The sequence below is a fragment of the Salvelinus fontinalis genome, chromosome 28 (genome assembly GCF_029448725.1).
Source record: "Salvelinus fontinalis isolate EN_2023a chromosome 28, ASM2944872v1, whole genome shotgun sequence".
Lineage (NCBI taxonomy): Eukaryota > Metazoa > Chordata > Actinopteri > Salmoniformes > Salmonidae > Salvelinus > Salvelinus fontinalis.
The window spans coordinates 11,276,643-11,292,547 of record NC_074692.1 but is presented as its reverse complement, the minus strand read 5'-3'; the positions used below and the strand labels follow the sequence as shown (position 1 = coordinate 11,292,547).

General features: G+C 42.3%; 1 protein-coding gene across 1 annotated transcript in view; it reads left to right on the top strand.

The window, feature by feature from the left end:
- The window catches only part of LOC129826136 (nuclear receptor subfamily 6 group A member 1-A-like), a 110,175-nt gene that overhangs the window by 1,160 nt on the left and 93,110 nt on the right, over window positions 1-15,905 (top strand). The window contains exon 2 of the mRNA XM_055886493.1: window positions 15,384-15,431. Coding sequence (XP_055742468.1) covers window positions 15,384-15,431 — 48 coding nt within the window. The remainder of the gene's footprint in view (window positions 1-15,383; window positions 15,432-15,905) is intronic.

Sequence of the window (15,905 nt, the reverse complement as noted above, 5' to 3'; positions counted from 1 at the left end):
GACTCAATTCACTATTCCTTATAAGGCTATACATCACACATTTGGTTATATTTCGTTTTTAAAATGATTTCTCTCATGCACGAAGGCAGGTTGACAAATATCGACACGTTGTTTCAAGGGAGGGACATTAGTGTCTCATCCAGGCGCCAGCGCCTCGTGCCCCAGTGTGGGTGTGAAGATTTATTGTCATTTCGAGGATTAAAATTCCTTAGGCCTTGACGAGGAATAGTAATCGAAAATGACTGATCGAAATTAAAGTATATATCACATTATGCTAGTGGACCACAAATGCATTGATTAATTAATCTTATTTTGGCAAGAATGAGGCCAATATGCACTAATTCATGGTTTAGTATCAATAATGTTAAACCGTGTAGCACACTGTAGGCTACTTAAGATCTAATCAGTGGCATTTATATAGCCTAAGGTTTTGATTATTTTCATGTATGACAATTATTTTTTGTGTGCGCAAACATTATTTCAATGACAAATGTGGAGATTCACCAAATTTCCTAAAATAAGGGAATACTAGCTAATTTTGTGCGGGTTCGATGGAACTGACTGATTTACATTCGTGTACAAATGTTACATTTAAGGTATTTAACTTCACTGTAGTTACATTTATAATACGTTATTAGAAATTGTGCTTATTAACTGATCATAAACGTTATCACATAGTTTGAAATAAAATAAAGTAGCTAATTTAAATTCAATTTTGAAAATACAAGTATGCCATGTTGTTCATGTTTATTTGATTAATGCCTAAACCTCGTAATAAATACATAAGTAAATATTAGTATTTTTACAAATTCTTTACAAATGATTTCCATATCGTTTGCCAATGGTTAATTAACTTGTTCATTATGCAAATGTAAAACATACTTTTAAATAAGTATATCCTGAAAAAAGGGAAATATAAAAAGGTATCTATAAAGACATTAGTGGGCCTAACATATTTACCTAAAAATAATAGTTTGGTCCCCCCTTAAATAGTTTTATTCAAGGTTCTGATTTCTTCATCAGAGAATTTTAAATGACCCCAAAAGAACCTGACATGTTAAGTTCTATTACTGTAAAGAAATGCATGTGCCTAGAGAAAGTATGTTATATTCCATGAAAATGTTCTTCTCAAATGAAAATAGAGAAAATGAAATACTTTTAAAAGACTATTCATTTGCATCAATTTACCGTTACCATAATTACTATAAAATACTCAAATTGTATTTTTTTTTCAAGATTATTATGAAGACCTCATTGTTGAATTCCTTCTCAGTTAGTTTATTGACAATTTCACACTAAAACAATATTACAATTCAGTATAGCACTATATCAGGACATTACTGTGCTGGCTATGCCAAACCTTTTAATAACACTGTATATTGGTGAAGAGGCCTGTTGCACTACAAACTATACTACAGTATCACCAGTCACCACTGACAGAATGTAAAAAATATTCTAAACACATACTCATTTACTGCTTCTCTAATAGCTTTGCTTATCTCTAAATTCATTCCAAGAGAAACTCAATTCCCATTGATCTGAGTGTCAGGACCTCTACATTTTCCTCTAATCAATGTAACAGGTCTGTTTTAATGTAATTGTCTTCACATTAAGTTAAATAGGAAAATATGTTTGTGTGAATCTGATGTGGTTTAGCCTCAGGGTGGTAAGAGGGCCTGGCAGATTTTTGCAGACACAGTGAAAGAGAGTGCTTTGTCAATCCTCCACTCTGGTAGGGGCTGGGGGTGGTGGGCAAGGGACCATGGGGCTTTCCTTTCCCTAGGGGGACAAACTGTGTTGTGGGTGGAGAAGGAGGAAGGGCAGGATACGACCCCTGTGGTGCTGCTGAATGATGATTGAAGATTACAGTAGGGGAGGTGGGGTAGAAGAGAAGGGGGACAGGGGCACAGCAGGCAGATGTGATCCATCATGTCCTTTTTACCAGAGAGATTCTTAACTCGACTCCTGGCCATATCTTAGCTCCATCTCTTATCTCCCAATCTGCATCAACCCCACTATCAGCAGACACAAGACACTGTCACTCCCTCTACCTTTAAGTTCATTTTATTTAAACAAATATTGTTAGGAGTCAATACTATGAAGGAAAGACTAGTGGTGACAAATGACTGATTTACGTAATTAACCTGATTAATACTAATTAGAGTTGGCCTTTACAGAGATCAGGAAAATATATTTTTAGGGCAGAATCATAGTAGAGGAATGACAGAGTGTCATTTTGTTGGGTATAATGGAACAAAACAGGAGGATAGAAGTCATTAGAGAAACAGGTCTTTATGGAAATAATGTGCGGGCATAGTGAGAGGTATTTGCTCTGGGGGGGATCAGCAGGGTTGGGTAGGTTACTTTCTAAATGTAATCCTTTACAGTGACTAGTTACCTGTCCACAATTTTAATCAATAACGTAACTTTTGGATTACCCAATCTCAGTAACTTAATCTGATTACTATACTCTCAGTTGCTTTTAGATTACTTTCACTGCAGGTTAGCGTTTTTCATCATGAATCTTGTTTTGGAGTTAGCTCTCTAGGGTGGTTACTAGCTGGCACAACCACAAAGTCATAAAATCTGATTTTAAACCTAACCCTATCCTTAACCACACTGCTAACCCTAATGCCTAACCCTAACATTAAATTAAAAAAGCTCTATTTGCATGTGAAAAATGAATGCCATATGCTGCATTTGCTATAGTCCTATTGTTAAATCTTTTTGGGTGACACTGATATCTCAATAAATTGCAGCTGTTTAAATCTATCAAACGTGTGCAAATTTGAGCATGTGTCTGTTAGGCCTATGGACATTAGATTGAGCAATAAAAGCCCCACTGGTGGTCTTCTTAAATGAAACTTGTTTTTGACAGTACAATAGGCCTTCACCGGGGGAGTTTTTATTCCATAGGATGGGATTCACACTATGCAGCTGTTGCAAGAGCGCATTTTCCCCTGGCTGTTCACCGGGTCATATTCATTATGCCGATTCTGTTGCAAAACGTTTCTTAAATGGAAGCAAACGGGAGGGACCTAAATTAATGTGTCCAATCTTGTTTTGCTCTGTTTGCTTCCTTTTGGTTAAACAGTAAACCGTTTCGATAACGAATACACCACTGGTCGCAAAAACAATGACTGATAGGCAGCTTCAACTTCTTCAATTCAACTATTATTGGGTTAAAATACACATATAGGCCTACATTTGTGAACAGCCATCCACAACAACTACAATCCGTAACTCGCAAATAGCAAAATGATAGAGCATCAGTGCGATTCACATCAATGCGCTATTTAGCCTAGATATCAATAATAAGTGGTAGGCTGTCTGTATCGCCCGTAGGCTACACCACTGCTGTCGTTCTAACCTCCAAGTGTTTATTCAAGTTGGAATCTTTGTATGCCGACAACAGTCGCACCATTGGAAGACATGGCTTGGACTGTAGCCTACAAAGCCTATTCCGGCTCTTTTCATGCCATCCATCAAACACATTTGGTGTGTCATCATAGTGGTCTCTAAGTTGTGGTCAGACTTGCTCAGGCAGAAACAAACTTACATTTGCACCTTTTTTCAATGCTGATTTGAATGTCATTGAGAAAACAGAAATGTGTCAAACAAATGTTTGTAGAAGTAATCATTTAGTTTTGTATCTGTAATCTGAATACAATATTTTGGCTGGTAACATAACAGATTACAGTTACCGTTTTTGTGTAATCTTTACATGTAGGCTAATCCGTTACTCCCCAACCCTGAAGATCAGCCACTTCTATGCTTTGTTATACTGTTAACGGAGATTTATGCGATATATATATATATTTTTTTTAATTCAAAGACACAATGCACATATATTATGGATTTGTGTGTAAATGTGTGAGCAAATTATTTACCTTCTGAAATGATCAAACAGGACCAACATAAATATTTTCAGCAAATCTATTAGATTTGACAGATTTTTACAAATAAATAGAAATGTATATGTTATTTTGGTATTACAGAATACTAACCATGATACGAGCATCAAGTTCTGTTCCTCATTGTCTTGATAGAGAATGCCTTGGCAAAATTCACCAAACAATGACAGTGACTAAATGATGACCATTGCCCAACATGTACTGCCTCAGCAGAGCTCTGTTAGTAAGGACACAATGTATTGCTGCTCCTGTGTGCTCCTCCTGTCCCAGTGCACTGACAGTAAGTGCCGTTACCAGGCAACACATTCTTTCGGTCATCCCTGTAATGATACAGAGAGCGGAGGATAATTAGATCAACGACTGGTGACCCAGCAACCAGCAGGCCTCGGGAATCAACACTTCACACTGTAGAGTCAATTCAGAACGTACACGACTCACACATAACAATACCGAAATCACAGGACGCATCATAGTATTTAAAACAATCTTCTTTTTTTTAGTATGAAGATGTAAATCGCAGGACACAATCAAGTCATCTTGCGCGATTTGTGTCTGTCTTGCAGTCAACACACTGGAAAGCTAATGCATTTGCACCTATGGGCTGAGACTTATGAAGATGTGGCTCTTGAGGCGATAATGGCCAAGTCTCTGTTGACCCCCAAACAACCCAGGAAAGTATTTACAACCTCCACTTGATCCATGAGCTAAAGGAGAGCCACTGAGCCGGCCTGGAGGAATAACACGGCTAGTTACTGACAGGCAGGCAGAGATGCTTTGTTCATTTATCCAGCCAGCAGCCCAACAGAACACAGAGCAGAACCCTTAGGGTATGGACTAGGAATTAACAGCTGGTATTGAGATGCAGGGGGGCTGGCGTGGCGGGTCATAAAGAGGAGACAGTACAGTAAGGGCATCAAGGCAGTTGGTACAGTGACATCGCAGATGCGTGAGTCTAGGGCCAGGCTTTTGTCAGGGCTCTGTGATATTCAACACGTTGCCCAGCCAGGAGCAGTAAACGTCTACAATTTGAGTTTGAATTTGGGTGGAGGATGAGTTTACAGGGAGCTGTAAAACACTGAACTTGGTATGTAGAGTAGGGATGGCTTTCCTGTGGATCTCACAAATCAGAGCCAGGGTATTGCTACAGGAGACAGTTGTTACGGGCTATAAAAGAGCGGCTTCCCCTGACTCTGACACATTTATTCAAATTAGCCCCTCAAACTTAGTGCAATCAACACTAGAGTAGTGACGGATGTAGTGTACCTGTGTTTGACATACATCTCTGTCGATAAAGATACGGCTGGTCTCTCACTCGTTCATTCTTTTGGAAAGGAAACAGATTTTATTAATGAGACATTCATTTGTTACCTGAGCCATCTGCACTGATTTAAGGCAGCACAGTAAATTACTGACCCTGACATTTCACAGTCAACAGCAAAGACACACAGTCACATTCCCAATGACTGTGTTAGCAGGAATCTGCTAACAATCTGGGCTTTCTAAACTTTTGTCCTCATCACTTCACAATCCTCACAAACCCTTCTACAGTACATGATTGGCCAGTGGACATTCTCAAACTCTCTTTGAAAACTTGGAGGACTCAGAGAGGCTCAAAACAAAACTCAAGAAGATACCATGTTCCTTATAGTGTCACATGAATGGTGCCATAACTTTTCTCTTATTTATTGGCACTCATTTAATAAGATAATTATTATCATATGCTCCTGAGCCATCAGTGTGTGTGTGTGTGTGTGTGTGTGTGTGTGTGTGTGTGTGTGTGTGTGTGTGTGTGTGTGTGTGTGTGTGTGTGTGTGTGTGTGTGTGTGTGTGTGTGTGTGTGCTACGCTATCCAGCCCAGTGCGTGGTAATAAAACTCTGACCCCTGTTATGATGAAAGGGAAGTTGATCCTTTGAGCGTGTCGGTCGACCAGCTGTGAATGACCCCCGCCCAGCCCCTCTGTGGCTCTGACCAGGGCTTGACCTGAGAGCTGAGCTGAGGGGGCTGGTGGGATTAGTGCCGATAAAGACATACAGTCAGCATCTTTAACCAAATCACATACTCTAACAAATTACATCAACATGGCTAAAGGACAGAAAAAAGCATATAGAAATGAGCGAAAGTGACATTTACATTTTTTCACGCCACTTATATACTGCAGGTTTTAGAATCTTAGATCTACTGAAGACTGCATTTAAGGTTAATAGGTTGTGTTACTCATACTTTAGGATACATTTTAGACTGAGAGCGGGACTCAGGCCACGTTTACACAGGCAGTCCAATTCAAATATTCAAATATTTTTTATCAGTAATTGGTCTTTTGATCGATCAGATCAGCTCTGAAAAAGATCTAATGTGAATGGTCAAAAGACAAATTAGTGGAAAAAAGATCAGAGGGAGTGAGCCGTCCATCCGAGATTAGGGAACTATGCATTGTTAGGCTGGAGGGAGCAGAGGGGAGGACAGAGTAGACATTGTGCTGCGTGGTATTACATACTGGGGTCAGAGGTCAGGTGTAGAGGTCAGAGGGATGACCACAGCACAGCCTGTGGATCTAACACTGGAGTTCCTCCACAATCTGTCACATTTCATATCCATGATGGTGTGATGAATAGTCCTGGGCACGGTTTCCCGATAGCGATGGAATGTATCTTTTAACAATGTATCTTTCCTACAATAAAAATGTTCACTGGTTGAGACAGTTTAAAGAAGGATTTTTAAGCATTGAGACAATTGAGACATGGATTGTGTAGGTGTGCCATTCAGAGTGTGAATGGGCAAGACAAAATATTTAAGTGCCTCTGATAAAATGGCGCCGGAGATGAAGGCAGAAGTTTTAAGTGTTTTGTTTGTTTATTTGCGTTGTTTGTAACTTGTTTTTTAAACTTATTTTGTACATAATGTTGCCGCTACAATCTCTTATGACCGAAAATAACTTCTGGACATCAGGACTGCGATTTTTCACCACTGACAGGCAGAATCCTTTTTTCCCTTTAACGAGTCTGACTAGCCCTGACGCAAACAATATACTGCTTTCTCAGGAACAGGACCAGATCCCTGTGATTTGCCTGAAGAGGAGGCGGAGTAAAAGGGGCTGGCAGGGTAGGCTGCCTTCTGAGAATTCGTAGGCGATCGAATTAACCCCCACTTCCTTCCATTCTGCTAGCAAACGTGCAATATTTGGAGAATAAAATGGATGACCTACGCGGAAGATTAAACCACCAACGAGACATTCAAAACTGTAACATCTTATGCTTCACGGAGTCGTGGCTGAACGATGACGCTATAAACATACAGCTGGCTGGTTATACGCTGCACTGGCAGGATAGAACAGCGGCGTCTGGTAAGACAAGGGGCGGCGGACTATGTATTTTTGTAAACAACAGCTGGTGCACGATATCTAAGGAAGTCTCGAGCTATTGCTTGCCTGAGGTAGAGTATCTCATGATAAGCTGTAGACCTCACTATCTACCTTTTTGTAGCTGTTTACATACCACCACAGTCAGAGGCTGGCACTAAGACAGCATTGAATGAGCTGTATTCCGCCATAAGCAAACAAGAAAACGCTCACCCAGAGGCGACGCTCCTAGTAGCCGGGGACTTTAATGCAGGGAAACTTAAATCCGATTTATCACATTTCTATCAGCATGTTAAATGTGCAACCAGAGGGGAAAAAAACTGGACCACCTCTACTACACACAGAGACGCATACAAAGCTCTCCCTCGCCCTCCATTTGGCAAATCTGACCCTAATTCTATCCTCCTGACTCCTGCTTACAAGCAAAAATTAAAGCAGGAAGCACCAGTGACTAGATCAATAAAAAAGTGGTCAGATGAAGCAGATGCTAAGCTACAGGACTGTTTTGCTAGTACAGACTGGAATATGTTCCGGGATTCCTCCGATGGCATTGATGAATACACCACATCAGTCATTGGCTTCATCAATAAGTGCATCGATGACGTCGTCTCCACAGTGACCGTACGTACATACCCCAACCAGAAGCCATGGATTGCAGGCAACATCCTCACTGAGCTAAAGGCTAGAGCTGCCACTTTCAAAGAGTGGGACTCTAACCCAGAAGCTTATAAGAAATCGCGCTATACCCTCCGACGAACCATCAAACAGGCAAAGTGTCAATACAGGACTAAGATCAAATCGTACCACACCGGCTCTGACGCTCATCGGATGTGGCAGGGCTTGCAAACCATTACAGACTACAAAGGGAAGCACAGACGAGCTAAACTACTTCTATGCTCGCTTCGAGGCAAATAACACTGAAACATGCATGAGAGCACTAGCTGTTCCGGAAGACTGTGTGATCACGCTCTCCGCAGCCGATGTGAGTAAGACCTTTAAACAGGTCAACATTCACAAGGCCGCAGGGCCAGACGGATTACCAGGACATGTACTGCGAGCATGCGCTGACCAACTGGCAAGTGTCTTCACTGACATTTTCAACCTCTCCCTGTCCGAGTCTGTAATACCAACATGTTTTAAGCAGACCACCATAGTCCCTGTGCCCAAGAACACTAAGATAACCTGCCTAAATGACTACCGACCCGTAGCACTTACGTCTGTAGCCATGAAGTTCTTTGAAAGACTGGTCATGGCTCACATCAACACCATTATCCCAGAAACCCTAGACCCACCCCAATTTGCATACCACCCCAACAGATCCACAGAGGATGCAATCTCTATTGCACTCCACACTGCCCTTTCCCACCTGGACAAAAGGAACACCTATGTGAGAATGCTATTCATTGACTACAGCTCAGCATTCAACATCATAGTGCCCTCAAAGCTCATCTTTAAGCTAAAGACCCTGGGACTAAACACCTCCGTCTGCAACTGGATCCTGGACTTCCTGACGGGCCGCCCCAGGTGGTAAGGGTAGGTAACAACACATCCACCACGCTGATCCTCAACACAGGGGCCCCTCAGGGTGCATGCTCAGTCCTCTCCTGAACTCCCTGTTCACTCATGACTGCACGGCCAGGCACGACTCCAACATCATCATAAAGTTTGCCGATGACACAACAGTGGTAGGCCTGATCACTGACGATGATGAGACAGCCTATAGGGAGGAGGTCAGAGACCTGGCCGTGTGGTGCCAGGACAACAACCTCCCTCTCAATGTGATCAAGACAAAGGAGATGATTGTGGACTACAGGAAAAAGAGAACCAAGCACACCCCCATTCTCATCGACAGGGCTGCAGTGGAGCAGGTTGAGTGCTTCAATTTCCTGGGTGTTCACATCACCAACAAACTAACATGGTCCAAGCACACCAAGACAGTAGTGAAGAGGGACAGACAAAACCTATTCCCCCTCAGGAGACTTGAAAGAACACTAAGGCTGGTCATGGCTCACATCAACACCATTATCCCAGAAACCCTAGATCCACTTCAATTTGCATACCTTCCCAACAGATCCACAGATGATACAATCTCTATTGTGATCTCTGCTGGGTTTTAAACGCTCAACGGTTTCCCGTGTGTATCAAAAATGGTCCACCACACAAAGGACATCCTGCCAACTTGACACAACTGTGGGAAGCATTGGAGTCAACATGGGCCAGCATCCCTGTGGGATGCTTTCGCCACCTTGTAGTCCGTGCCCCAACAAATTGAGGCTGTTCTGAGGGCAAAAGGGGGTGCAAATCAATATTAGGAAGGTGTTCCTAATGTTTTGTACACTCAGTGTAATTATTTCTCAATACTGACGATGGTTCAGCTCCTAGAGAGATATTACTTCCTGGCACATCATTGCGCACATGTTAGGCTACCCATCATTAAATATATTGAGACAAATATATTAGCCTACAAGTAGAAAAATATAACTAAATTGATTAAACATGAAATGTATTTCAATATTATTGAAATAGTCATATAGTCTACTGTTTATATTTAATTGCAGTCATCTCAGTTTTAATGTGAAGCATCTTTTTATACATCACTTGTTTGTATCAATTTGCAGACATTGGCAACTTTGTATTTGTAGTCACTTTGTTCTGAGGTTATCAGCGGTCACATAGAGATCTGGGGCGGCAGGTAGCCTAGTGGTTAGAGTTTTGGACTAGTAACTGAAAGGCTGCAAGATTAAATCTCCGAGCTGACAAGGTACAAATCTGTCGTTCTGCCCCTGAACAAGGCAGTTAACCCACTGTTCCTAGGCTGTCATTGAAAATAAGAATTTTTCTTAACTGACTTGCCCAGTTAAATAAAGGTCAAATAATATTTTTTTATCAGATCAAACCTGAACTGTCTGATGAAGTAGGCAGTCACAGTTTCCAACAGGCCAATATTCTACATAGTTTTGCACAGAAAACATGGTAATTAACTACAATGACCATAGTCCATTGCTCTCCTACTTGTCCGGTCTGTGTATCTCTTTTACACCTGCTACGCTAGGTTAGTTTGGGGCAGACATGGAGTGGGAGACAGAACAATGTGCGATCGAGAGGGATAGAGGGCAGTTGCTTCGCAAGGTATCTTTACCTGAAAATACATGATAGAAGTGATTGATAGTTGGTATTCAGCAGTCATAAAAGCATCCCTTATTTACTTTGAAGAACTACTAAAATAGTGATTTTGGCAGACAGCACAGGAGGCAGCAGCTCTATAGAAATGAGACGATGACTTGGAATGAAATAATAAAGTCATCAAATAGAACAAATGTAATATACACAGTGGTGATTTTACCATGTACATCTTGGTGGGGCAAACTCCCCCCAAATGTTTTAGATGCATGCCAGCAAAGCCACTACACAACACAACACTAAACAATACATGAATTGCACTAAAAAGGTCACAAACGGTGCCCACAAACTGTTAGGGCCTACATAAAGCTGTCCCACCAGCAGAGTCCCAACAGCAATCCCAACACCTTAACACTGCTACACCGCAGCGGAGCCTTGTCTGGCAGCGAAACAGTTCATTCAGCCTCATTTACTGGCTTTTATAAAAAAACAAAGCTGATATGGCTGACTTGCTTAAACAAATGCGGTTTCTACTGACAATTGAGATGTACAAACTATGGCATAAGGGGATGACGAGCGGATAAGAAGCAATCCGTAATTTCAATTAAAACATTAATGAACGAGCTAGGATGGACACAGTCAATATAACTATTTGTTCAACACTTTTGATATGCGACAGAATTCAGAACATGGGCCGTTCTTACAGTATTCTCCCTGTACACGAAGTCAGAACCATAGGATAAATAAAGAGGGCGTGTATGCAGGCAATGAAAGCTACATGTGGACAACCAAGTCAGAGCAGTAGGATAAATTATGAGGGGAAAATATACCACATTTTGTGCATATGAGTAGTTATAAGTCGGGGAAGTCATTTGGGGACCTGTTGGGTAGCACTCCTCTTAGATTTTTGGAGCACTATAGTCATGTAACAGCCCCTGTCAGGTAACATTGACACTCTTGGTAACAATGACCCACCTCAGCCAAATTACCCTCTGTGACCCACCCCAACTGAGGAAGCATTGACCCTCTTAACTGAATGTCAGGTAATACAAAGAGAGCCCACTAATATCAGGTAACAGTGTATCACACCCCCCTATACATCTACCCCATCTGCTTATTCAAGGCTTTCTACAGCAGGGAGCTGAGGGCAAACTGAAACTCTCCTTAAAGACATGCTTCACTGTCTCTAGGAACAGGATGACTTGAACACTACCCACAGGCTATTGGTCTGTGACACCACACTGGCTTTTCATAGCAGGTGATTAATTTGCTCCTGTAATGTAGTGGAAACAATTGTATATCCGTGGCTGGTTTCTCCCAGGAATCTCCTGTCACTGTGGGCCGATATATCACAGATGTCACTCACCATTCAGCTATGAAGAATAAATATTTCCCTGTGTACAGTAAATGTCTTGAGTTCCTAGCAAATGACCTTTTGTTAGGAACTCAAGACATTTACTGTACATGGGGAAATATTTACGCTGTCTCCACGCTGTCCCCATAGGATAACTATTTTTGGTTCCAGCTAGAAACCTTCTTGGTTCAAAGTAGAACCCTTTTGGGTTCCTTGTAAGAACCCTCAGCTCTGCACCCACACTCGCTCCCATTCCTCAAGGACATGACCACTAAGTGGACATGACAGACAGAGTGGGCGGATTCCATTATGCTGAGCGGCGGGAACCGTTCTACGGCCTGTGATGCAAAAGCGGTGGAAGAGGGCCCTTCTCAATTTGAACAGTATGCTGCATTGTGCGGTCATGTTGTCAACAACACAGCATAGTGCATCGTCCACAAACATACAACTTGTTTTCATTGGGAAGGCAGATAGGGCATTTTTATCAGAAGCAATCACTTTTGTGTGTGAAAACACAGAATCCTGCTCATTACGCCACGTGATTAATTACATCACTTTTGTTTTGAGCCGATTTCGCCGTGGGGTTTGAACAGGCACCTGACTCACGCCCAGGAGGCAACACGTTCCAAAGGGAATAAATCAACTTTCACCCGGTGCAAAAACCCACCTACCCGGGCGCCCGGGCCAGATGAATGGAATCCCCTCAGTGACATGGAGCTCCGAGACACACAAATAACAAACAAACGAAACATTTCTATAAACAGCACTTCTTTCTCATAAGTGTAGCAAGTTTTCATGTGCACCTCAACATCGCATCCACTTGGAGGATTACAAACAGGTAAATTACTGCATTTAATGATATTCAAATGCACAAATAACTTGACCAAATATTTCCTTGATACGTGCTAGCCTTGCGCAAAGTAAAAAGGCCCTACTCATGATACTGGGAAAATCGGATAAGAAGAACAATATATACATTTTGAAGAAATGATTGACTAAATATATGGGGAAAACATGAAGACTCAAAACAATTTGTAATGGGAATTAAATAATGCTTTCTTGACTGAGTCAACTTTGTCAAATCTATGACTACCTCCCTCATTTTTCTACTGACATGATCAGTCAATCACTCACTCGTTCACTTCATCCTTACCTTCTTCCCTCTCTCTTTTCATCCTCCCCTCTCTCCCCCAGTCCTTCCCTCTCTCTATCCCTCCCTCCGTCTGTGCCAGGCCTCCCAGTGTGACATGTGATAGATGTGATAGTGTGTGTGGGTGAGATAAGGCCAGGGCCAGGCTGACAGGTAGGTAGGGGCCACTCTACTCAGATGACAGGGTGGCGTGCCTCTTCACTGGCCAAGCAGAACACTGGCCATCTGGGGCAGACGATCTGGGACAGTGATGGACTGACTGATCTAGGGGCTGGGTGGATGTTAATGGGGAGAGGCAGGGTGCTGAAATGGAAAGGGGATGGACTGACATGGGGGCCATACTAATGGGAGGGGGACTTACTGGTACACTCTGTTGCATGTACATTACCATCTATAACCTATGCACCACCATTATCTCACACGCACTCTCACCATATGGTTCCTGTTGAAAAGGAATGCTGCCATTGCAAGGCATGTGGAAATTAGTGTATTTTTTTGTCATACAGTAACATATTTGGAGCCTTGGAGGTCTCTCAAATGAGTTTCAAATTTGATTTACAGTAGTTTTGAAGCTCACTGGTTGTGCTTCTCTTAATCCTTGTTCGGAATACCTGTGTAGGTGAAGATCCTAAATGTTTGTATGACATACTCCCAACTGTCATTTCTTTTAACGTTTTAGTATGGTGCCAAGAGGTTGTTCAATAGGTTGCACTGTATTTACATTAGTGGGGTCTGCGGGGGGAGAGCTGAAGCAGTGGGTTAGCTGGTGTTCCCCAGCCTGTAGCATGGCTAATGTGATTAGCTTTAGCATTGGCCCTACTGCAGTCATGTCACGGTGCTGGTTACCAGAGCTGAGCAGCTAATTAGCATGTGTACTGGTGGTAGTAAACCTGCCCTGGAGGGGATCCTAGAATCCCGAAGCTCACAGGAATACTAGAGCTAGAGGTGAAAGAGTTGTAGAAGAAGTAGCTCTCTCTCTCTATCGGAGGACATGTTTATTATTATTTAGAAATGACAACAGTAGGAATCGTAAATTGATTGGTTGGTTACGGTAATATGCACAGGTACACCATCTCGCCACTGTGTTTATTTTTTGTAGTTATTTATTTACGAGCTGAGGCCCTAAGTATAGATTTCTCTATGAAAAACCTTTACAGTATTTTTATTACTGGTGTGAGTTCTGTCAAGCATGCCTGACCTTCTTATCCCTGTGGAGGGAAGAGAAAGGACATGAGCCAGTATGCTATTTTGATTGTGTGCTGATTGTGTTCTGGAGGTTGCAGAGGTTTTAGAGGTGAAAGGTTAAAGATGCGGCCCCTCTTTGTCAACACACAATAGGCTGCAGTGGAGGAGGCTCTGGCACAGTGAGCTGACAGGACAGACAGCTGAGATTAAGTTGAGACATGAATAGGTAGGGGTCTTACTGAAATACAGTGTCAGGGTGTCACATAAGTCCTCAGGGAAACTTAGTCTTAAAACTAAGAACATCTGTCCCTTTGAGGTGCAGGGATGTTTTCTTGTCTTCAGGGAGGACAAGTACTCAGAGCCACTACTGATCCTACATATCACAGTTTAATATTCTGCTTTTACAGCTATCAATGAATACTTCATTGATGTTTTAGCCAATATTCTTATTTTGTAATGGCGTTAATTGTTGGCAATATGGAGTTGAGTGAATGCTTGCTTGTGCTAATTATTGGTTACACTGCATGTGCTTGTGAGTAGGCTGTAATTCATGTGTGAGTGTGTGTGAGTGTGAGTGTGAGTGTGAGCGTGAGCGTGAGCGTGAGCGTGAGTGAGAGAGAGAGAGTGAGAGAGTGAGAGAGAGAGAGAGAGAGAGAGAGAGAGAGTGAGAGAGTGAGAGAGAGAGAGAGAGAGAGAGAGTGAGAGAGAGAGAGAGAGAGAGAGAGAGAGAGAGAGAGAGAGAGAGAGAGAGAGAGAGAGAGAGAGAGAGAGAGAGAGAGAGAGAGAGAGAGAGAGAGAGAGAGAGAGAGAGAGAGAGAGAGAGAGAGAGTGAGTAACGGTGTGTGTGTCTGAGTTGGGCATATGTGACTGTGCCTGTGAGTCTGATATGGGCATGTGTGTGTGTTGGTGCATTGTGTTTGCTTGAGGGACACCATATGCCAGTGTTCAGTGGAGGGTGCAGGGGGCGTCTGGCGTGTGTCGGGTCAAGGGTCAGCTGTTGATAGCAGGGCGGTGTGCTGACACGGCGGGGTGGGGGGTGGCCTATAATGGAGAGATATACCGCCAGGGAACTTTACACACACTACTGTTTTGCGTTTGAATGATTGCTTGTCATTGAGTGTGTAAGTGAGAAGTGGACTGGCGTCTAGACCGAGTGCACAGCACAGATGGTATGGCACTGATGGACCAATCACAGACAGGGTCTCAATTCATAGTCAACATGATGAATTAGTGTCTACAGCAAAAGCTACTGTAAGGGATCTCTGATTGTCCTTCTGTCTTCACATTTGTCCTTTGTTTTTCAGGCTTCTACGGTGACCATCCCTTGGAAGCTGAACCAAATAATGGGATAGGTAAGTTGACTTGTTATGTGTTTATACTTCATGATAGGACAAATACATAATGATAAAGTAAGTCATTCATGTGATTTCCTGTTGGCAAATCGCCGATTGATCTTCTTCCGTTCATTTTCAGTTGAAGATTTTAGTTTGTAGTATTGTGACCAATTTGTTCCAGATAGTTCATGTCTAATTGTGACTGAGGATATTTCTTCCACACATAATTTAATGTCGGGCCTGTTACATTCAACCAACAGCAATACAGTGTGGATGGCAAAATATGTCACACCTACTGTATGCTTTGTGGATGGCAGTGAAAATTGGCTAGATACCCCCCTCTAGTGGCAAGATGTAATAGTACATGTACAGGTCCAGGTGTAGTAGGGAGATGCCCAGACAGGATTCTATCACTCCCCCAGATGTTTGCATGAATAAACATTCATCACTGACAATATTGTGTTAAATGTAACCCATAGTTTAGGATATGTG